The sequence below is a fragment of the Halichoeres trimaculatus genome, unplaced genomic scaffold (genome assembly GCF_033239565.1).
Source record: "Halichoeres trimaculatus isolate MK-OKI-2021-1 unplaced genomic scaffold, fHalTri1.1 fHalTri1_scaffold_6, whole genome shotgun sequence".
NCBI classification, from domain to species: domain Eukaryota; kingdom Metazoa; phylum Chordata; class Actinopteri; order Labriformes; family Labridae; genus Halichoeres; species Halichoeres trimaculatus.
In genome coordinates, this window is record NW_027437184.1 from 32,207,153 (window position 1) to 32,232,301 (window position 25,149).

At 40.3% G+C, this 25,149-nt stretch overlaps 1 protein-coding gene across 2 annotated transcripts in view; it reads left to right on the forward strand.

The window, feature by feature from the left end:
• atp2a3 (ATPase sarcoplasmic/endoplasmic reticulum Ca2+ transporting 3) overlaps nucleotides 1-25,149 on the forward strand; it is a 111,448-nt gene that overhangs the window by 76,041 nt on the left and 10,258 nt on the right. For both annotated transcript variants that reach the window (XM_074671466.1, XM_074671465.1), the window contains exons 9-17: nucleotides 2,494-2,582; nucleotides 3,588-3,690; nucleotides 7,213-7,344; nucleotides 14,792-14,908; nucleotides 15,025-15,243; nucleotides 18,293-18,628; nucleotides 22,296-22,516; nucleotides 22,600-22,802; nucleotides 23,222-23,307. In XM_074671466.1, the coding sequence (XP_074527567.1) occupies nucleotides 2,494-2,582; nucleotides 3,588-3,690; nucleotides 7,213-7,344; nucleotides 14,792-14,908; nucleotides 15,025-15,243; nucleotides 18,293-18,628; nucleotides 22,296-22,516; nucleotides 22,600-22,802; nucleotides 23,222-23,307 (1,506 nt within the window). The remainder of the gene's footprint in view (nucleotides 1-2,493; nucleotides 2,583-3,587; nucleotides 3,691-7,212; nucleotides 7,345-14,791; nucleotides 14,909-15,024; nucleotides 15,244-18,292; nucleotides 18,629-22,295; nucleotides 22,517-22,599; nucleotides 22,803-23,221; nucleotides 23,308-25,149) is intronic.

Here is a 25,149-nt window from a genome sequence, read left to right on the forward strand (position 1 = left end):
CACTATTCTATGATAATCAAAACAGATTAGTTATGAAAATGTACCAATGGCACAGTTCAGACGGAGTGAAGATACTTTTTTACCAGGCTTTAAACTTGTGAACTTCTGTTTTAAAGTTAGGTCGTAAACATGAGACCACATCTTGATACCTTGGCTGGTAAAACCAGTTTCTATTGGACACAAGAAGAGCTGCAGTTATTCACACTTCACTACTAGCTTTATTTTTCAACAGAAAAAGTTGCAGCTTCATTAACACATAATTCAGTCTTCACTCTCTGTTCAAAGTGTCTGTGAAAGTGATAAGTACAACTAGAAGAGCGCATCTGACATTCCCACTGAAAACAGTCTAAAAGATATGAAGGATTGAGGATGAGCATCTTAAAGCAGTAATTAAATGAATGCAAATTTAAAGTAAAACTAATAAAAAAGTCTTTAACTGAAGAAAGGTTGAATTTATTAGAATGATTCAGACTCTCGCCCTGCTTTATTCACTGAGTGAGTTTTCTCCTGCAGCCGTGTTGCACTCTGGGAGCTTATGTCTAATGTAATTTGAAACTTTTACAGGTAGTTGAAATAGATTGAATCACTCTTTTAATGTTTACTTCATTCATATCAGAACTGTTTTCATATGATGTTAATGAGGCACGTGTTTCCGTATCTGGAAGTTAGGTCTGAAGGAGTGACTTTAAATGTTGAGGTGATGTTTCACAGCTCTTGGTCTTAAGCTGTTGTGGTTGTGACAGACGAATGTGAAACAAGACAAAGCAGAAATCATCCTTCTACTTTTTTCTTCACTCAAACTCTAGAGGGATATTTGACAAAGTATAAAAAATAAACACCAAGAAAGATGGATGTAGCACTTTAATTCAGCTGACTTCTTGCATTAACAAACTTTGAAAAAATGCTGCTCATAATTGATATTACTGCTTTGCTAAGTTAGCATTTTAATTTTTTATTACTGTATTTGAACCTTACATGGAGGACTGGAAACTAGCCTATCTGTCATGGGGTTACATGCTCACACCTATGGGCAACTTAGAGTCACCGGTCATGGCTTTGCAACTCAAGCATGTGTTTGTACAGTGGGAGCTGAGAATATCTATCTATCTATCTATCTATCTATCTATCTATCTATCTATCTATCTATCTATCTATCTATCTATCTATCTATCTATCTATCTATCTATCTATCTATCTATCTATCTATCTATCTATCTATCTATCTTGTCATGATCATGTACTATATGATAAATGGACACGGTTGCTGTGACATCACCCATTTGTTTCTAATGCAGAGTTTTGAAACCTGTCATCAACAGCATGATATTAGAAAAGCCAAACTCAACCCTGTGTAATTCAAGTTAGGATGAGGGAAAGAGGCTGACCTTTAGCCTCTTTGCTACAGGGTTCACACCTGTCATTCAATTCAGCAACGCCCTTAAATGAAAAATACTTTATTTATCCCAAAGGGAAATTCAGGAAATTCATGTGGGCAAAACTAGTAAATTTAATAACTTTGAAATTAAAATTTGTGAACAAATCTGCACCCATGTTGTGTCCTGATGGAGAAATGAGCTTTATATTTTTATTTTATCTATTTTTTTTTTATTTCAACCACAAGCTTTTATTTGAACCAGGCTGTAAACAAGTGTTTTTTTATTGCTGTCAAGTTCAGCCTTTTTTGTACTGGTGTGTAACTGGTTTCCGGTGTTTCTGCAGCCACCCTCAAGTGGACTCTTCAAGAACTACAGTTTTGAGCACTTCTTTGTATTGCGCTTCATAGTTTTAGACTGTGGGTTGCAGTTTGGTCGACATGCAGACATGTGTTAACGTTGCTCTTTCTGCTCCTGAATGAAGCTTTCTGTTTGTGTTAAAGCAGAAGTTGTTTGTAGTCATTACCTCCCCCCTATGTTGTTTGTTCCCCCTTGTTGACAAAGCAGTAACCCTTCAATTTCTACTAGTTTTGTTTTGTACATGTTTACAAAGTGTTTTCCGACAAAGAAAAAATATTATTCATTGTGTAAATGCACAAAAGTATCAACAAATGTGAATATTTCTGTATGAAAATACAGAAAAAAATGCTGCATCTATAGGTTGCTCTGAATCACATCCTCTGACACCAAATCACTCAGTTCTTTCAATTTTTACCTGTGGTTATGTTCTTGTGTGCATTTGTAGGCCAAAGTAAATTGTGATCAAATGTCTTTTTTCCGCTCTGTTATTTTTTAGATGCAATTCTAAATATTCTCTACATCAGTCTTTTCTTAAATTAGAACTTTCTGTAACTGTATACCTGTTTTGTAAAAGTTAGATTAAAAGATAAAAACTGAGACAGGAAATACAGGTGCTTCCTTACAGAGCTAAACTCAATAATAAAGGTACACGAGGACCTGATACAGCCATAGATTATTAATCCTAATTGCTGGAGCTCAGTCATCACGGCTCTGTGTCAGCTCATTAGCTCACTGCTCTGTTTTTTCCTCTCCTCTCCAGATGTTTGTCACTGACAAGGTGGAAGATTCAGGCTGCAGCCTTCACGAGTTCTCCATAACCGGCTCTACGTATGCTCCCGAGGGACAAATGTAAGTGTTGCAGTGTGAACAATCATCACTTTGATGTGGGGAAATTTTTCATTATAAGACATCTTGACATTTTTTCCTTGCTTCCTGCTTTCCATGAAACCCTGAGCAGCTTTATTTTACAGGAAGATGTTTTATATGAATAGTTGCACTCAGGAAAACTGTTAGTCCAGGGTCCAATGTTAGTTCCAAAAAAGTGTCTTCTTGTGTTTCTATGGTAATTGCTGCAAAAAGCAGGAATAATTCGGGTGCAAGCTTATTTCTCTCATATATGAATAGAAAAAGATTGATTCATAGTGCTTTCATAAAAGCTCAGCTGCTCTGTTTCCCTGTTGCATCACAGCCTCTTTGTTCTGAAAGTTTCGAAGTGTGAACTTGTGCAGAAAAACTGAACAAAAGGCTGAAACAGTCTTCACTCGTCGGGGTTCAGCTGTGAGCTCTGTGTTGTTTCTCAGTCAACATGCATTTGTGTAGGATCACAGGTAGGAGGCCAGTCATCAGGTAGGAGAGGGTTCATTGTGTACACATGTTGTTTATTTGGCTGTTTGCTGAGTGACTCTGCATGAACCTGTCGATTTCATAACAGCAGAGTGTGGGTTAGTGTGTGGGAGCCGCGCTAGCAACCGTTGCAGTCTCTACTGGGAAGAGATCCATGGTTGTCATGCAATCAGCACTGCCTGTCAGGGACACACACACACACACACACACACACACACACACACACACACACACGGATGCACTGTTTACTACAGTGCAGGCACTATTTCTTCACTCAACTTCTGAATGCTTAATGACTGAATGTCTCCCTCCCATAAATATGGATGAGGTTACTGTATCCGAGGTGTAGCTGACTGTGAAGTGTTTCCCTGGTGTAACACTGTCGGGGGTAACATGCATAAATGTGTGTGTGTGTGTGTGTGTGTGTGTGTGTGTGTGTGTGTGTGTGTGTGTGTGTGTGTGTGTGTGTGTGTGTGTGTTAATGTGTGTGTTGTGTTTGATCTTCTTCAGACTGAAAGGAGACAAGCAGATCCAGTGTGGTGACTTTGATGGACTTCTGGAGCTGGCCACTGTGTGCTCCATGTGCAACGACTCTTCACTGGACTACAATGAGGTCATTAACACAAAACACACACACAATCTTACACACAGAGAAATGTTTTTTACTCACCACTAATTGGCCCCAGAGAAGTATTTTTGGCAATATTCACTGTTTGTAAAGATGGACCATGTGCCAGCACCTTCTATCAGTAGCCACGGTTACATGAGGAGTTTTTCGTCCTTCCGAATGGAATCTTTCTGAATGACTTTTCCGAAAACAATAGTATACATGGAAAGGAAAATTCCAATCTTTGGTCTACATGCCCCGCTTAAATCAAACAGAATAGTCAATGGGGCATGTGCAGAAAAATGTAAATATACAAGATTTATCAAAGCTGGGGGACGACAGTTTGTTTATCACGGTGTTGCAATACTCCGTATTACGAGTTTGTCGTCCGTCCAGTCTTGAAATTATGTTCATTTCTTTCAAAGTTTGGATCAAAAACAAACTTTCCTCCAGTGCTGACGGCTCGCCGCCATTTTTAAAGTTGAGGAACTTCTCTAGTTGCGTCTTATGTCATATCTGAGCATGCGCTGAAAGAACGTACTCCGACAACTTTCCGCCTGAGTGGATACATGATACCTCAATCAGTTTGGGGAAAGGAATATTCCACCCTGTGAAACCGATAAAATGTCCATTCAGATTGGCACTTTTCTTTCGGAATGAGGCGTATACAAAGGATAAATTCTTTCCATTTGAGCAAATAAACGGAATGCAAGCGGAATATTTGGGTCCATGTATACGTGGCTAATGTACAAAAGTGAAGCCAAAATAATGCCCCACAGTGGACACTTTTATCTTGTGCTTGGGGCATAATTTGTAGCCAGAGTCTACCCAGTGGAGAATGGCTGGTGATGCCATGGTTGATGCTCTGCAGGTGCACAGGAGGGGACTGCCTTCTTAGTAAAGAGTCAAACTAAACAAGATCTACAAGTTGTAAAAAATGGAAATTAAACTGGATAAAAAAAAAAGATGCTACAAACCAGATATGCAGTCTAATGAGGAACTGCAACATGAGCCATAATGAGCCAACACTGTGATATGGTTGTTAACTTGACTTCCTACTGTCATTTAATCAACCTTCACTTAATAATATTTGAATAATCAATTATTGCATTTTATGAAGTCAAAAGTTAAGATTTAAACTTGGCCAACACAAAGTTCACACTGAGCCCTGTAAGGACTTTGGTCTTGAAATACATAATCTCAATTTTATATATTTGTCCGTTCATAATCCAGGATTTAAAAGGAGATCATCAGTGCCATTTTTTCCCAGAATTCTAAATCTCAGCATCTGTAGTAGGGTAGGATCAAATTTCCCGGAAGAGCAAAAATCCACTTGTGGCACGTAGACTGAAATCCCTTTGATGAAACAACACAGGCTGCAAAAGTTTAGCAGTGAGGAGCAAGATCTGGAAATAATCTCTTGGGTTTATTTTGGAGTAACGATGGACCCAGGAGCTGGACTGTCAAACAGAAAAAAGACAGAAAAGCAGATGAAAGCTAAACAGGAGAGTGATAGAGCACAGGCTAAAACACGGGTTAATCTGTTTCTTCTAATGTTGATTCCATCTAGGGATGGGTACCTTTAACATATAAAACGATATGGTACCGATGCCCGGTACCTGGCAATTGGTGTGGGTACTCAACAGTACCAATTTTTGGAACTTTTTTTGTGTTTACACAGTCATCACAGTCACAAGGGTTTAGTGTGTTTAGGTACCTAAACATGGTACCGTTTGATTTTACGTGAATCAGTACCCGGTACTTTTGACAGAATTCGGTCGGTACCGATAAAACTACCTATTTCGGTGCCCATTCCTAATTCCAACCATAGAGTGTAAAAAGAAATGGAGGCTGTCTTGCTCAGCTGAAAGTGAGGTTGCCACAAAAACTGCTCCCCCTGGTGGCTGGCTGCAGTATAAAAGGTATATAAGGTTTAAAAAAATACGGCCCCCCAGTCATTCTAGATGGACTGTGGCCAAAATTGTAAAAATTTAATACACCTCATAGAAATGTTACTCACATCTGATTGTTGTGGTGATTTGAAGATATCATTTGGCTGCCTTGTATTCAAGTCCTCTTTTTGTCTGAAAAGTTTTTTTTTCATTAGCTATGAGAAGTTAAAAACAAGGTTTTAAATCATGTTTAACGATGATTGACAGAAGCTGTTCTCGTGTATTTTTTCAGGGATTGAAAAATATGTCAGGAGGTAGAGTCAAGAAGTGATTAGATGATCAGATTCTCCTAGAGCACCTCACAGTCTCTACTGAACAGACTCTGGCTGTACAACTGCTTCAATGGCTGCTCCTGTGACAGGGGAATTTTGTTAGTTATTCTGGTTACTGGCGCTAAAGTTTATTAGTTATTCTGCAGTGGTCTGTTCAAACTTGAGAGTCTATCAATAAATGAAGAGTGAGGTTACGTTAGCTCTGGTTGGTAGATGACTGGCAGGACATAACCAGGATTCTGGACACTAAACTACAAACTGAGTTTACAAAGTTTGATTGTTGTCACCTTTCAAACACAAGCTCTACATAACTACAAATAAATGTGTTATCTTGACACTTAGCATCCTGTGAAAAGTTGTCTTGAACAGACGAAAGTAGAGTCCAAGAGAAGATCTACTCTCCAAAACAAATGCATCTCCTCCTATAAGTAATGTCTTTATCACCGTTTGTGTGACCATAGTTACTTTGGGTCGTTGGGGATCACAGCTGTTGGCTTTTGGATGTTTAGTGATGACAGAGGAAAGTTTTTGGCTTTAAGTAAAATCAACCAGTCTGAATCTACACACAGCTTTCTGGCATCTTCAGAAATATCCTTCAAAGTGTACACACATTCACTCACTTATAAAAGCTTCTCTTTGTCTGTTCGGAGCTAATTTTACTTCATAGTTTGATCTCTTCCTCTTGGTTTGGATTGCTTTTCTCACCTCTTTGTCATCACCATGGTATCATGGTAACTGGGCTAAGGGGAGGGATGAGGCACTTCTCAGCTCCTGTGAATCTTTCAAGACTGTTTCTCCTGTCTTAAATGGTCGTTTATCCGCATACTTGGAGCATTTTTCTACAAAGAGCTGAGAGTGGGATCAAAATGTGCTAAACGGGGAGTGAGAGGGTCTAGAGGAGCGGAGGGTTGAAGGGGGATCCAGGTGTTTTATTGATGTCTTTTCTCAGTCACACAAACAAATGATGTGTGGTATAGTACGTCATTACCTCTTCATCTCACCTACTCTGAATCTCAGCCAGCGAAGGGCACACACTTACAAACACTTAACATGTGTGACTCAACGCTCGACGAGGCAGAAGTGAATAACGGGCTGATTCGCTCAGGCGTCACTCAGAAGAGGGTCGATTACGTCTCACAAAGGAGACAGCTTATGGGATTTAAGCATCCTCTTCTTTAGATTCTCCCAGGAGAATTAAATGATTCAATCACTCCTCACATGCTTACCGTGTCACCACGCTTTAAGACACTCTCTGAATCTGAAACGCTGCTCAGCACCATGTTCTGATGTCTGTTCTCTTGTAGGCCAAAGGAGTGTATGAGAAGGTGGGAGAGGCCACAGAGACGGCTCTAACAACCCTGGTGGAGAAGATGAACGTCTTTAAGACTGACCTGTCTGGACTCAGCAAGGTGGAACGAGCTGGTACCTGCAATGCGGTAAGGTTAATGTGGATTTGTGACATTTGAGTGTTAGCATCTGTTCAAAGAAGAGATGTTGTATGTGTTTTAGTTTCTATCCTGTCGTAGCTTTTCATGATTTGCAGCAGAAAAAAAACCCACCTTTTGGGGGCAGACCTTGGTGTTTGAGGCCCACTCCTCCAACACTTCATGAACCAGTGAGGAGATCCTTCTGATGACCTCATTGTTTCAGCAAGTCTTGATCTAATGAAGACCTTGTTAAGATCTCTTAAAGACCTCGTGAAGATCTTATGCCATTTCAATAACACAGTGATTCCCAACCAGCGGTACAAAAACACATTGTCGGGGGTACGTGGAAATATATATATATTTTTTTGTCTTACTTGTAGAGAGATGATGGTGGGTTCCATTTACATTGGAACTGGAAAGTGGGGAGGTCCAGGTTAAAAGTGTCCCAGTCACCAACTGAAAAACTTGCCCTAACAGCAATATTTCAAAATATAAACACCAAACAATACTGTATGGCTGATTTATTGCAACAAACACCAGTCAGAAATGCTGAAATAAACTTATTATAAAAGGAGCTTAATTACTGTTTACACCAGGGGCAGCCATCTTTGATTGTAAACTCAGGGTGGTATGGATCCTCCGACTTCCCACTAGGAAATTTTGACCTTGGGGGGCGTTCCAGTTGAAGTTTGCCACTTAGAACTTTTAATTACCAACTTCTGAGTACAAATGGGACATATCATAAGCTTTGATTATTTTGATATTGTATTTATTTATGTTACTTATTCATTTTCAAGGCAACATTAATCATCTTTATTTTTAACTTACGTTGCCACATAATTAAGACACCTAATTCAAATTAAGGAGATAAAATAATTTTCATTTAATAATGAATTGTGCGACGTTCTACTTTTGAAGAATCACCAACAGGCATGAGTGAGGGGGAACTCATGGTATAACAAAAAGGATCAGGGGTTTCACAAGACCACTACAATAATGGACTGTTTCAATCAGTTTACTGACAGATTCAGGAATTTCTACAACATGTAAATATTTAGAGGCTCAGCAATCAGCACACATTTGGTTTGAACACTAAGCATTGTTACTTCATATCCATGCTTAAAATATAGGAACACATAATACTCCCTCTTAAATATTGTGTAAGGATATATTTGGAAAAACGTCACAGACCATCTGTCCTTATTACAGTAGAAGCTTTATAAAGTTTAATAAATAGCCTGCAAATAAGCTTGCAGCATACTGTAGCATGAAAACCGAGACCATTAATCTGAAGGTAAAAAGATGATTCACTGGACGTAGAGTTAAAAAGATAAGATTTTATCAGACCAGATCCTCATCTCTGTACCCCAGGTTAAACTGGCTGCTTTGGACATTTTAAAAGTCTTTAAACGTTCCCCTGACTGTTGTTGTTTGAGTTGCACAGTGGGTAATCAAAGTGTCTTGTTTTGACACGAAAATAGAACATTTGAAACAAAGGAGTTTAAGAGCTGGCTGTTGGTTATTGCTGATTTTTATAACTCTCTTTTCTATAACTCTAAGTACAAACCTTACCTTTATACCAGTTAGCGGGCATTTCAGCTGATGTTGGCCAATTAGTTTGAGCAGTTTTTATCGTAACTGACAATTGATATCATTTTGAACTTTGTGGCTCACACAAGAATATGTGACTTGATAAATCATCATACTCTCAGCGCTGTCTGCAGCACGTCCAGCAGAGCATCAGCACTTAGTATCTTTAATATCTAGAAACCTTAGTGTTTTACATCCAATTGACCAATTAAATTGTGGTTAATACTGGTAAAGGCTGAAGATCATACTGAAAAATCCAGCTCATAGTGTACATCACCACACACCCACACACATTGGCACCTGTACCCAACCTGTTGGATGCTGCTCTGCAGTGTTTGAGCTTCGCACAGCTTTACCTAGATGTTTCCACACCTTTAACTTGAGTAAATTAGCATGTTTATGCGTAACATCACTGCCTGAGAGTTATAGATAATGAAACACCTTTCTGAGTGTAGCTGTAGGCGCCTCTTTGTCTCTCTAGCAAAGATATTTACTGTCTTCTCAAGTGAATGAGTCAACCAGATCTTAGTGCAGTGCAGAAAACGTCTCAGATTTTATGTCCATCTTTTCAAAGTAGATTGCACCATTCAGTGTTTTTATGTAAGGTGAAATATTCAGCTGAGGGTTGGGCTTAAAATTAGCTGACGACGATGATGATGATGATCAAAGCCGGCACTAACCAATTTGGTGCCCTAGGCAAGATTTCATCTGGGGCCCCTTATATTCCAGCACCAATAACAATTTTTACATACTTAAATAAAACTATCATACAGCTCTATGTATTAGTGACTTTACTTTTATAAATGAAAGACCTGCAAATAAAAATTTTAATTAAATTGAAATAAATACAAAATAAAAACAAGAAGTACAAAGATTTGTAAAAACAAGTTGAAGATTTATAAATATGTATATCTCAAGAACCTATAACAAAATACAATAAATAAGAAATACAGTTAGTCACATATATCAGTCAAGTTAGTAATAGTGAATATTTATTGTTTATAAAGCAAACGTTTGAAAAGCTTCAATCCAGAAGTTCCTAGGTTTGTTTTCTCTACGTCAGAGCAGCTGGGCAAGTGTGCTTCAAACTATTTATTACAATATTTGTATTTGAAATTAGCCGAATGTTAGCTTACTAAGTGCACAACGATGCTAATAAGAAGCAGGACTCTAACGATACCTGCCTCACAAAAGAAAAACTGTAATTCTGTACTTGGTTATTTTATCTACACGTATAAAAATGTTTGTTTACCTGATTAAAAAGTAGTGAAAATCACTGAGGTTAACTTTATTAGAAGTTAGGACTTACACAGTCAAACGTGGCTACCAACCGATAACAAGCTAGCATAACTGCGAGTAAAACTCCTAAATAACATTACTCACATACCTCTGTCTTTTTAGCATTTCTCCTTCTCCTCTCTTCTTCTTTTTCAACCCTGGGCTCCTGAAGGCTTTGGCTTTTTTGACATGATACTTGTTATTTAGCGTACTGTCGGTCAGTATCATTTAAGCAGCATAAACTGCCTGTTCATCTCGTCCACAAATGAGCAGGTGAGAAGGAGCGGTGTTGGTGTTGTGATCATGCGCCCTTGCAGGAAAATATAGGTTGTTGTCATGTTTTGCTGGATTCTTTTGTAGCATTACTGAATTTAAGTCTGGAAATTCTTTTATACAAAAAGATAACCTTAACTCGTTGTAGACATTTTTTCTTCTTTTCTTCTTTACATATGATGATCTTATCATCCGCCGGCAAATCATGAGTGCCCCGCCCTGGCGCCCACATGTTTGCCAGCACTCCTAGCATTTGCCTATACTGCCTGTGCCAAGGGCCCTGATGATGATGAGGCTGTTTTTTGGTGTGAAGACACTGAGCATGTAGGGGTGTGACATTTTGAAGAGTGTGTAACTGTGTTAACCAGTTGCGGTGAGTAAACAGTAGAGGGTTCAGTGTCTCAGTCCAGGACAAGGTTATTAACTGACGGTTTGTTTGACATCAGGGTGTGACCGTCCCACACCAGAATATTTGACTCGAAGCTTAGATGAGCTATAAAACAGTAGAGCTGACTGTGACTTTGTGTCAGTGATGGTAATTTTGCACAAAGCTGCAGCAGGTCATTAAAAATTAAATGTTTCAGGAGATGTGAGGTCAACATGGAAAGTGACCTATAGCAGGAGTGTTCAGGTATCTGTGCAGCCCCTCATCTGTGGTTGTTTCAGTGCAGAGGGAGCTGTCATCCACTGTGTCGTAGTCTGTTACCCATGCCTCAGAGACTTCTCACACCCCTTCACATAAAGGTCATTAAAAGCCCTGTGGGACTGACATCCAGGAAGAACAAAGCTTCTCAGTGTCAGACACTTTAGACAAGATTATCCTCATGGTGACAGGTACCGGACTCCTCTGCTTAATGCATAAAGTATCAGCATGAGCATGCATCCTTTGCAAACTCGTCCACGTCTCTGCTCCAGAGACGCTCTGAGAGAGCAGGAGCGATCGGCTGAGAATAGTCTCCCAGCATAACTCTCACAGCCCTCCTCCTCCTCGTTTGATGGAGAGGAGAAGTTCGTCACAATGACAGATTTCAGGACATCCGTCAGATGTTCGCAGTCCCCTGACAGGGTGTGTGTACATCATCACCATCTGGCTGGACTGAAGGGGGATCAATGCTCAGCTCTCAGGCCTTCATGAGAGCTGAGACCAGCACAGGGACTGAACTAGAGAGACACCTACTGGAGGAAGAGGGGAATACACCAAGATTGATCTGTAGCTGCATCCATTATGAAGTTGACTTCCCAGTTTCTTCAAAAGACTGCAGCCTCTAAATTTTACATGCAAATCATCTTAAGTCTCTGGAGACAAACTGAACCTGAGTGCAGCATCGTAGGAAGACAGACAGCTAGTGTTCTCTCTCTGGTTTGACTTCAATTTATCCGCTTTTTGAACATTTTTTGCATGTTTTGTTCTTCTTATCTGTCTCTTTCTGACAGCCCTGGGCAGGTGGGGGGTTAGAAGTGACTGTCAGATAATTGCTAGTCTTTCAGTTACAGTTAAACCCTGATTTTCAATCCATGATTAAGATTAATCACAACTGTAATCATATTTGAAATAATAATAATAATAATAATAATAATAATAATTATTATTATTATTATTATTATTATTATTATTATTATTATTATTATTATTATTATTATTATTATTATTATTATGAAATTATTATTATTATTATATTTAATTATTTATTTTTAAAATAAGTATTATTTTATTTATTTTATTTTCCAACAGTTAAGTTCACGTGAACAATGTCATGCAATTTTTTGCTGTATCTGAATTTGAGAAACAAATGAATCTAATGAAGTGTCCTTTATGATTTTGACTTTTATGTTTTTTATTTAAATAAGCTTAACTGATTCACATGTGTGACCTGGAACCTTGACTCAGGGGTTGGAGACGACCACAGCATGTTTATTCTGTGAAATACAGAATGTATTATATTTGCATACACAGTCACGTATGAGGAAACCTATAGAGGTGTGTTTGTAAAATGTGTTGAATAGAATAGACAATACTTTATTTATCCCCAAGGGGAAACCCAGGAGGAGTCACAGCAGCAATCAAGAAAACAAAAGAAAAAAAGTGTATAGAAAGTACAAAAAGGTCCATAAGAAAATAGATGCTGACAGCTTTTCCATCATTGTCCAGTTTAGCCAGCCTCCACCTCCACAGGGTCCAGGACTGAGCTTCTTCAGCAGTCTGTTCAGTCTCTGTCTCCTGGATCCTGTCTGCTCACAACAGGTGAAGTTCACCTAATGTGGTGTTGGTGTCCATTGTTAGCTCTGTTAGCCATGTCTGTGAATAGCATGATGCTACTCTGCCCTCTGGTATTCCCTCTGTTGCTGGGTTAGCACAGCCAGCTTGTCTATCTTATAGGAGATAGATCTTACATTCCCAATAACGATGGATGGAAGGACAGGTTGATGTCCTCACCTCTTAGCACACACCTGAGAACCAGCACGTCATCTTCACCTCCTTCTCCTCACCTTGTGGGGAAACATCAGGCGTTGCACCGGTTAGCATTGACATGCTACAGGCTGCTAACAGATGAGTTCACATGTAAACAATGCAGCCATGGTTAAATGTATGATCTCCAGAATAGAGGAGGAGCAAAAATAGTACAAATATCACTGAAGACAAAACCAGTTTGGTGAGAGTCCACTCTAAATGCAAAAACAACGAAAAAGAGACGAAAAAATTACAAGAAACGGACAAGTAAGTGAGAACCTCTGCAACAGGCAGCCACAACCAACAGGGCGGCACCTAGTTAGTGCTTAGTGTTGGCTTTGTTTCAGGAAGAGCACAACTAAACATCACAAAGAGCTGATATCTTTGAGATTTTCTTTTTTTGAATGTGAAGTTGGAGTAAAAAAAATAGTGTTGAATGTCTTGTCATTGTTTGAATGGTTTCTCAAATATAAACCAATCAAAAACACGTGTATCTTTCATTCACATAAAGTCTTCTTCCGCCCACTGACCTCAGCCTGATCACCTGCGCATTTTCTCAATTCACAGAGGGAAACTTAAAGAGGGGGTGTTGTACTTTTTTTTTGGTCTTCATACTCTTCCTCCGGTCCCCCTGTACTTACTTTACATCAGCTCAAAATATCCTGTTTGTCTCTCATTTCAGCTTCTGTCTGAAATTCTTAGTTTCAGCTACTGACCCTTTAAACCCTAAGGTCCTCTAAATGGGGGTCTTTGAGACCACACTGCAGAAGGCATAAAACAAAACATTATCATGTGTAAATATAGATCACATTACTGAGACCTCTGAACAAATTTCCCAAGTGTTTCCTTTATCATGACACCAGAATGATTGAGGTAGACCTTGTAGATGTAGAGATAAATTCTTTTCAATTTGCATAATTTTCCTAGCAGAGACCTAAAATAAGAGGCCAGGGCTTAAAGGGTTAAAGCTCCCTGCTCCACAAACCCCCTTCCCTCTGATTGGCCAGCACTATGGAGGTCTGTCAGAGGCAGATCTTCAGGCAGACCTTGGTGTTTGAGGTCCGGCCACTCCAACATGTCATGACCCAATCAGGAGATCTTCATGTGATGACCTCATCATTTCAGCAAGTCTTGTGAAGACCTTGTGCTATTTTTAGAACAAACCACTTTGATCACTTTACAGACAGATTCAGGGACTTCTACAGATGTGAAAATATAGAGGTTTAAAAATCTGCAAACATTTAGTTTGACCATCCAGCATTCTTACTTTAAATCTGTGTTCAAAAGATGGGAAATCAGAATTTCCCCTCTTTAAACTCAAAGTAGTTTGGCGATATTTTTGATTTCAATTTGACACAAAGAGTGGATTACTGAAGCCTCACAAACTGAGTCATCTGGCAGATTTTTAAGGCGAAGTATTACATTCAGAAGTGTTGTGGTGCTGTTATTTGTAGAGACAGGAAAACTCTTCCACAGCTTAACTGAGGTGTTACAAAAGAGACAAAATAACACTTGAACCAAAGAGAAATGAAAAAGACATCTGAATGTATTCAATAACACATTTATGCTCACAGCCTTTTTTTGTGACTGCTTTTGTCCACAAAAAGAAATTACGAACTTCATGAACACTTTTTAAAGATGCTTTAAAGCCTGGTAGACACAGAGACGGACACACTGTTGGAGTTCTTGGTCTAAAGTGTCGTCCTTCAAATGTCGGTGACTTCACCAAATCATCCAGTTGACCCTGTGACTGCCAGCCTTACAGCTGCCAACAAATTCAGCCGCTCAGCTGACTTTGTGTGTGTCTCCTTCCTTTCCATCATTCCTCCTCCTCCTCCTCTTCCCTCCCTCTGATTCATCCATCAGGTGATCAGACAGTTGATGAAGAAGGAGTTCACCCTGGAGTTTTCTCGTGACCGCAAGTCCATGTCTGTTTACTGCACTCCTGTCAAGCCCGGATCCCAGAGCAAGATGTTCATCAAGGCATGAATTAACAACCAAAACACACACACACACACAGCCAGTTTTCTTAGCCTCTGATTGTTGATGTTGTCATTTGATGTTCCTCCCTCTCATGTTATCGTCTCTTTTCCCCTCAGGGAGCTCCGGAGAGTGTGATCGAGCGCTGTCAGTACCTGCGGGTAGGAACAGGGAGGGTGACCCTGACTCCAGCTCTGCGTGACCAGCTGTTGTCTAAGATCAGGGACTGGGGGACAGGCAGGGACACGCTGCGCTGCTTGGCTCTGGCGACTCATGACAACCCGCCTCGCAGAGAGGACATGGACCTGGAGAACTCCTCCAAGTTTATTCAGTATGAGGTAAAGCACAGAGAGGCTAAGCTGAGCGAGCCAAAAGCACCCACATCCCAGTCTTTGCCCTCCTTTTTCACAGCGATGCACATTTTCAAAAATATCAGTCTAGAAATAGTTTGACATTCAGGAGGATCAAAACAACTCGAACGTCTGTTAACAAAGTGTGAGTTTGCAGGAAAGTAAGGAAAACTGCTCATGATGTCTGAAACTTAGCAGTTAAGTAACTGAGCCACAGACAGCTGAAGTCATCATGTCCTCCCATCTGTTCCACCATCCCCACTCTCCTGCTTTCAGCTGAGCTTCTAAAAAACTCAAAGTATGGATCTGGAGTTAACAGAACTTATCTCTGCACACAACACAAATCATCACACACACCAGCTTTAAAATCTGTCATGATGATCAAATAAACCCATCACTTTTCACTACAGTTTACCAGATTTGTAGCGTTGTTTACCAACTATTAATTTCATTGTAGCTTGATATTAATTTGTTTTTATCCAACTGTTTTAAACTTACCTTGCTGTGAGGTCAGTATGGCCTATCCCAGCTCTATTCAATCAGCGGCCTGCAGCTCAAATTGGGCCCAAAAGCAGCAGCAGAGTGATTGGGACCTGGGTCTGATGAGAAAAATATCTTTTAATAACACTAACAAGTTCTGACAAAAATTTCAACATTATCAAAATATACTGACTACAACACATACTGTAATCTAGCATCTTACCCACAATGCATTGTGTCATTGAGCATGTGCATTTGAAAAGCTAACATTAGCAATCCTACACAAGTGAAAATAGCACATTTTTAACCCTTAAGCGAAAATCAGCAAGGAAAATTGTCAGTTGATTCCTACATGGACTAAAGAGTATTTATTTTAGCACCAAGTCCAAAAATTAAACGAATGTGTTCGTTCTTCAATGAGTGTGTTGCAGTGCTGAAAAACTGAAAAACACTGAAAAACAGGCCTTGTTTGGGCAAGCTTTCTTCAGTGATCTCACGAGGGAGCGCCTAAAATTCAGAGTTTGACTGCGTCTTACAACCGGAGCTGTACCACAATAGAGCAGATTTGCATCGCTCAGGTGAGGACCACAGCAGCTTCACTTTGGTGCTAAAAATGTGCGGCCCAGCTCTCGTCCTTAGTCTGAAAATCCAGACAAGTTTTAATGAATAGCCCTTGCCTAGTCATTCAGTTGCCCCATGAAGCTGTAGCTCTCACGTGGTCCACCCAGTTTCAAGTCCAACCTGTAGCACCTGTCCCACATGTCATAGCCCACCCTTGCCCTGCTTTCTGGTCTATCCACTGCCGGTCCACTCTGGATAAAGAAATGAAGCAAAAAGAGGCTCAAAAATAAGACTTAAAAAACTAACTTTGCCCCATGACTCCCTCAGAAAATTCAACCAACAAGAGTTTAGAGTGGGGATGCATCCTTGTATCAGTCCAGTACAGACTCAAAAAGTTAGATCAGACTTCGTTACAAAGGGCTGATCCAAAGAGCAGATCATTTCCTTACTCTCCTGTGTTTACAATAACCAAGTGTTTGTATGTTTGTTTGTGTGTGTGTGTGTGTGTTTTACGTTATCAACACTTGTGGGTCTGTGCATTTTGCCAGAACTAAAATATTTGAATGAAGATAAATTTCAAGCTTGTTTCACCAACAACCGACTCGGATGGAGACTTTCTATATGTCCAAGTTTAATTCCTCACTTATCTACTGCTGAGGTTCACAGTTAGACTGTACTTCCTGTTTGTGTTGGAGACTCACCACACATTTACACATTTACAATCCCATAAAATAATTAAAGGGCCAGTTTAGGTATTTTTTTAATGTTATTTTGGTTCACAAAGTGAAAAAAGCCTGAAAACATAATTCTCAGTGTCATACTCATATTAGAAAATAGAGGATGTAAATATAATGCTAGTATCAGATCTGATCAGGATCAGTATTTGCTGGTTTCAAAGCCAGAGTATCAGTATTGATATTGGGCCCGAAAAGTTGGATTAGTTCATCCCAAGTTAAAGCTGTGTAAAGTGCATTTTGAAACCTTGTACATCAGATCCTAAAGCTAGAAATGCACAGTGTGTGAAAAACAGAACCACCGAAACAATTCGAGTTTAAACAAGGAGGCAGTACTCTTCCAAAACTAACTTTATTTTAATCCTTCATTTTTAAATGAGCTTTGAGGTTTGTTAGATTTTAACTGTGGTTATTTTTCCTCCCCTTGAAATGTCTCTTGAAAACATCATACAAGTTATAGAGGATATAGAATGTCTATACTGTCATTATACAATGGTACATCAAAATTCTAAAACTCTGCTTTATTGTGCAGCAAACAACAGAAGTAACATGTGTTGTTGATCCTTTTCAGAGATGTTGTGCTACTCTCACTTTGCTGAGATTTTCTTCCCAAATGAAAAGAAATCAGTTTGTCAAAAACAGGAGACCTCCTCCATCCAGTACACTCCCCTCTCTAAATAGAAACATACAATACCAGTAAATATAATATGACATATACAGATAAAAAATGCCTTTCTTACCAGCATCAACACATAGTGCAACTTTCAGCTGAGCTTCTGTCTGTCAACAGGGATTTTATCGGCTTATGCCAGTGCTCAACCAATAAATCCAAGTATCCCTAAATGTAAACAAACAAACTTTGTTTTTGTCGTCCACAGAAACTTTGATTAAGCTAAACCAAACACTCATTGTTGATGGCACACTCAGGCGGTATTTTAGGTTATTTTTACAATAAGATTTCTGAACCAAAACCAAAAATTTCCATCAGTGCATTGGTATCATCATCAATCCTGACGTTTTGCTCATTGCTAAAGCTGTATTTCCAAAGATGTTTTGTCTCTGAACCTCAGTATTGATCAGATCTTTTTAAAGCCTTCAGCTGCCTCGCCCCTAAAACCGTCTCCCTTTGTCAGTTATGAAATAATCTCTTCAGTGTTCAGCAGCTGAACTGAAAAGAGTCGGATGTGATTTCAGCGACATCCTGTTTTCAGCCATGGTGTCTGTGTCGTCTCATGTCTCTCTCCTTTCTCTCTGACATTCAGCTGGGTCTCACCTTTGTGGGCTGTGTGGGCATGCTCGACCCGCCAAGGAAGGAGGTGATCGGCTCCGTGAAACTGTGCAACGAGGCGGGGATACGAGTAATCATGATCACAGGAGACAACAAGGGCACAGCTGTGGCCATCTGCAGACGGATCGGGATCTTCGGTGAGGAGGAGGACGTGACAGGGAAGGCTTACACGGGGCGGGAGTTTGACGATCTGCCGCCGGAGGACCAGAGGGAGGCGGTGAAACGGGCCAGGTGCTTCGCTCGGGTGGAGCCGGCTCACAAGTCCAAGATTGTTGGATACCTGCAATCGTTTGATGAGATTACAGCCATGGTGAGGAGAATTGAGGATGACACTGAAAATAATCTCTTCACTTCACTCTGTTCTGGTTCATGCAGTCAGTGCACGAGCTGGCGCAAGTCTTATTTATGAAAGATTTATTAAAGAGCAGAATAAGGGAAAGTTGGGATTTAAATTTATTTTCAAATGAATCCTTCTACCTTTAAATTTCTATTCTTTCATCCACTTCAGAGACTTATAGAAAAAACGTATATTGGAGATTGTTATGACTCATTTTATTTAAAGAAACAAAAAAACTTGAGTATTGTTGCGGCTGTCTTACAATTGTTCAGCTGCTGGGCGAAGCTCTTCCTTTTGTGACGCGCCCAAAAAAGCTTAATAAAAGTCCAGTGATCTGTTTAAAGGGTTTATTGTGCAAAAAAAAAAAAAAATAAATAAAAAACGAGCCAATATGTAATTCGGGCAAAAAATGTGAAAAATACTGGATGAAAACTAAACAAATAATGATGGTGGAATCAAGGTGAAAAAGATGAATATGACGATAAAAAGTGAGGATGAAAAGTGACAGTCAACAAAAAAATCTGAGTTTCCCAACTATGAGATTCTGCTCTGTCTTTATTCTAATTCCCGCCACCATGTGTAATAAGAAAAAAAAAGAATAATCACACCCATGGATGAACTCAAAGCATTGATGTCATCAAAGTGATTGTGGTTTACACTACAATAACCAGTGTTAATTTCACTAAAAAAGACTATAACAAAATATATATCCATCAACAAACCTTTTTCACAGACAAAAACTCAATAAAAAGTCAGACATGATGACAAAAACTGTGACGAAATTTAACTGGACTTCAACGAAAAAGGACAAGATGAAAGTGTTTGGGAGGGACCCAGGCCTGGAGTGGCACTGGGTTGAAATGTATCACAGAACCCGCTGACTCTGTACCCACCTGCAAACCCCTGTCCAAGTTCATGAATGGTGTATCGTGATGGCTGTTAATCTCTCTTCACTGGCTTCCAGTTGCAGCTCGAATCAAATTCAAAGCTCTTCTTCTGGCTTACAAAACATTGACAGGAACGGCTCCTGCCTACCTGGGGTCTCTCTTCCAGGTCTACACTCCTCCTCCCAGCCCAGAGCGGCTCCAAATCTCTAGCCAGACTCTTCTCCTCTGTTGTGCCTAAATAATGGGATTAATTACCTAGCTCTATACGATCCACAGAGTCCCTTTTCATCTGTTCAGAGAACACTTAGACCCTTAATCTGACCCTTCTCCTTTGTGTCCTCAGCAGTGTTGGGGAAATTACTCTTAAAAAGTATTGTTTGCTTGTTACATGTTACTTCTTGAAAAAGTAGTCCCTTACTTTACTTAGTTACCCTCTATAGAGAGAAGCTTTTAAGTTAATCTTACTTTTACGTTACTTTTATGGTGCTTGGCTTTGGGCAGAACCCCATCTCATTTCCTAAATGTGTATAGTCTGCGTAAAGTTCTCCTATGGAGGACATAACAGGTAATTCTCTTGTGCTATTTATTCTGAAAAAAAGTACAAGTACAAGTACAAAGTTGCAAGTACAAGTCTTAGTGAGAGGCGGCGACATAATGCCCATGTGCGCAGCTGAGGGAGTGTTTCTGTCAAATTAGTCCCTGGGAAAAGTTATGTTGTGCCCAACTGAAAAAGTAACTATGATTTGTTATTATATTTTCAGTAGTAACATGTTACAATACTTTTTACCCCCCCAAAAAGTAGGTAATCTTGCTCGGCTCCAAGTGAGGCCGCCACAAAAACTGCTCCCCCTGGTGGCTGGATGCAGTATAGGTAAAAAAATCTGGCTTTCCAGTCATTCCAGGTGGGCTGTGCACAAACTTTAAAAACTTAATGCACCTCGTAGAAATGTTTCTCAGGTCTGATTGTTGTGGTGATTTGAAGATATCATTTGGCTGTCTTGTGTTCAGGTCCTCGTTTTTTTTTTTTTTTAAGTTTCGTTTTCATTAGTTATACGAGGTTAAAACTGAGGCTTTACGTCATGTTTAACGATGATTGTCAGCTGCTGTTCTTGTGTATTTTTTTCAAGGATTGTAAAATATGTCAGGAGATAGAGTCAAGAAGAGATAACACTCTCGAAAGAAAAAAAATATTATTATTTTTGTCACCCAGCTCCACTTACATTCTCTCAGAATCCCTCACAGTCTCTACTGCACAGACTCTGGCTGCACATCTGCTGCCAATGGCTGCACCTGTGACGGGGGATTTGGCTTTAAAACTGTACAATGGTAAATGGCGGAACCACGCTGTCCACTCTATAAACAGTCTACGGTCCTCAGGGGTAGAATGAGTCAGAAGGTCTCTGACGTAGCTCTTAGGGATTTTTCATAACACTAAAGTATTTAAATGATAGTGTGATGCAGTTCCATATACCTTAACTGGTAAAAGTCTTTGGCTGTAGCACCTCAGCAGCAGCAGCAGTTACACAGGAGGAAAACTAAGATGAGTCTTCATACAGGACGTTTTCACAACAGTTAGGTTGTTAACATTACGTTGGACTAAAATCTGCTGATATGTGGTCTACTGAAACTAGACTAAGACTAAAAGACTTCCAACTCAGACTAAAACTCTTCTGGGATTTAGTCGGTTATAACTAGACTCAGACTGACAGGTTTCAGATGACTAAAATATGTCTAAAATTAAATGGTGTGTAATTCAAAATGTTAAGACTAAATCAGAATTTGTTGTCAAAATTAACACTAACAGTGGCTTGTTGTTTGTAATTTTCAAATCTTAATTTAGGTAATAAATACTAAAAGAGACTGAAGATGTTAACTTCAAGAAGTTTCTCCCCTCCAAACTGGAAAACTGCTTCCTGTTTGTTTTTATTTCTATCTTTTTATTCCTTTATCGAGTAAAAAACACATCTCTCCTTTCTTTGCCTGTGGGTTATATGACACAGTCGTGGTGAAAGCTCTGGAAGCGTCTGTTGAGGTGTGACATGTTTCAGGACTGTGTGAGCGCTTCTCTCAGACACTGCTATCAGGAGCTGTCATCTCCATCCCGCTCGGCTGCTTCCTATCCGACACGCGTCCAAAGAAGAGGCGTTGATATGAGAAAAAAAGACAGCGGGGAGGGAGACAACAATATCAGCACGTGGCTGTCAGACTAACTCCTCCATTCAGCGGCGTCTAAAGCTGCTTTAGGCCCTGACATGACAGATTAATACTGTATATCTCACTTGTTCAGCTTTAGCTTAAGCCTGCCTGGATCAGCTACGATAATGAGACTTAGCGTAATGACAAAGCGGTTTGTTTCCTACCTTTGATTGGCTGTTACATTCAAATCTGTTAAGACAAGAATCTACCTTCAATGTGCAGCATGGGCTCAGTATTTTAAGAATAGATCCAGACTTTTAACTCATCAAAATGAGTTTGTGCATGTCACAGAAGTTATTTGAACTTTAGATCCTTAAAGAACTTTTTCTTCTTTTTGATATATTCATGTTTCCTTGAACAAAACATCTCTCTTTGTTTATAATTCCTGCTGCGGTCTCAGGAAATTAGCTGAGTCAGAATAATCAGTCCTGATGTTTGTTCGTACACTTTGTGCATATCAATGTTTTTAACAGCGCCTCAAATCAGGATAACAAATGCAAAACTGTGGCTTAAGTTTTTGATGACTTTGTGACAGAAGTAAGTGTTTCTCGTTGCAGACAGGAGATGGTGTGAACGACGCCCCGGCCTTAAAGAAAGCAGAGATCGGTATCGCCATGGGCTCCGGCACAGCGGTGGCGAAGTCAGCGTCAGAGATGGTTCTGTCGGATGATAACTTCTCCACCATCGTGGCTGCTGTGGAGGAAGGCAGGGCCATCTACAACAACATGAAGCAGTTCATCAGATACCTCATCTCCTCCAACGTTGGGGAAGTCGTCTGGTGAGGGACTGAGACGAGACACAGCCTCCATCCTACTCTACGTTCAGTCTGACTGATGTTTGTATTAAATGCTCCATCTGCAGCATCTTCCTGACAGCCATCTTGGGTCTTCCTGAGGCTCTGATTCCAGTCCAGCTGCTGTGGGTGAACCTGGTGACTGACGGCCTGCCAGCCACTGCTTTGGGATTCAACCCTCCAGACCTGGATATCATGGACAAACCTCCTCGCAACCCCAAAGAACCCCTCATCTCTGGATGGCTCTTCTTCAGATATCTGGCTATTGGAGGTAGTTCCAGCTCTGACCTTGACAAACCAGAAGATACTGCATGTGGTAACTCTGTTTCAAAGTGTGGACGGGTTCTAAGTCCAGATAGTTGCTTTTGACATAAGCCCTGCCGGTCATCGTTGAGGTTTTTGGAGTAGTCGCCATCCTGCTGTCAACTCTTGTCATTATTATACAACAAGTCAGGGAGTTTAAGCTCATTGAAGACTCTTAGGCAGAAGTGCACAGGCCAAGTTAGAGCTGCTGCAAAGGTAGACGCACAGGTAAATCATCAAAGATCTGCCAGCCAATTTCAGAACCAGAGCACCGAGTCGCCTCTTTTCTCATATTTTTTGTGACTTTACTCATCTTTACGTTGATTTAAATGATGACATAACATCTGTTGAATACAAACTGTGTGTCTGTCACTGTGTTTCCTTCAGGATATGTGGGTCTGGGCACAGTGAGTGCTGCTACATGGTGGTACCTGTTTGACGAAGAAGGACCACAAGTGACTTTCTATCAGCTGGTGAGTTGAAATACAGTCTTTAATATGCAGACTTTCCGGAATCTTGACACTTGATGAAGAAGACCCAGGAGACTCAGATGGCTTAAGTTGAGAGTTTATATAGCTCAGCCGAGGAGAAGGAACAGACAGTACACATGGGTGTCCAGTGTAATGCAGTGTCAACTCTGACAGACCAGTGCATGTGCTCAGTATTTATCATTCCTGAGATTGGGATGTCCATGTCTATCTATGAGCCAATGGGTTCAGCTTAGCTTGGGGTCTCAATGTGTGAAACAGTTTTCAAGGAGACAGGAACGTGTGAACTCAGTCTGAAAACACACTGTCTCTGTGTACCGATAACTTTAAGGCCAAATACAGGTTTGTGGCTATTATTATTGTGACACATATAGAGGCAATTTACAGAATTAACTAAGAGGAGGAATAAAGCAATATGAAAATTCTACCACAAGCAGGACCTTGGCACATTTTACAAAGCTTCCCCTTTAAGAAATCACCTGTTATAATATCAATTTAGCTGTCTAAATAATTTTGACTAATATACACTCACCGGCCACTTTATTAGGCCCACCTTGCTAGTACCGGGTTGACCCCTTTTGCCTTCAGATCTGTCCTAATCCTTCATGGCATAGATTCAACAAGGTACTGGAAACATTTCTCAGAGAGTTTGGTCCATATTGACATGATAGCATCACACAGTTGCTGCAGATTTGTCGGTGGATTGAGATCTGGGGACTGTGGAGGCCATTTGAGTACAGGGAACTCATTGTCATGTTGAAGAAACCAGTCTGAGATGATTCCAGCTTTATGACATGGAGCGTTATCCTGCTGGAAGTAGCCATCAGAAGATGGGTACACTGTGCTCATAAAGGGATGGACATGGTCAGCAACAATACTCAGGTAGGCTGTGGACTTTAAACCATGCTCAGTTGGTACTAAGGGGCCCAAAGTGAGCCAAGAAAATATCCCCCACACCATTACATCACCAGCAGCAGCCTGAACCGTTGATACAAGGCAGGATGGATCCATGCTTTCATGTTGTTGATGCCAAATTCTGACCCTACCATCTGAATGTGGAGCAGAAATCCAGACTCATCAGACCAGGCAACGTTTTTCCAATCTTCTATTGTCCAGTTTTGGTGTTGCTGTGTGAATTGTAGCCTCAGTTTCCTGTTCTTAGCTGACAGGAGGGTCACCCGGTGTGGTCTTCTGCTGCTGTAGCCCATCTGCCTCAAGGTTGGACGTGTTGTGTGTTCAGAGATGCTCTTCTGCAGACCTCGGTTGTAACCAGTGGTTATTTGAGTTACTGTTTTCTTTCTATCAGCTCCAACCAGTCTGTCCATTCTCCTCTGACCTCTGGCATCAACAAGGCATTTTGTCCCACAGAACTGCCGCTCACTGGATATTTTCTCTTTTTGGGACCATTCTCTGTAAACTCTAGAGATGGTTGTGGGTTAAAATCCCAGTAGATCAGCAGTTTCTGAAATACTCAGACCAACAACCATGTCGCGTTCAAAGTCACTTAAATCACCTTTCTTCCTCATTCTGATGCTTGCTTTGAACTGCTGCAGATCGTCTTGACCATGTCTACACGCCTAAATGCATTGAGTTGCTGCTATGTGATTAGCTGATTTGAAATTTGCCTTAACAAGCAGTTGGACCGGTGTGCCTAATAAAGTGGCAGTGAGTGTATAATTTTTATGGTGACGGTGAAGCAAAACAAGGTGAACAGGACTAGGTGAGTCAGGTATCAACCTTCAAGTTTCATCCTTCCATTCCAAAATAAAGACATTTCTTAATGTCGTAGTCCCACCAACTATAGATGCCTGAAGAGATGTAAAGACA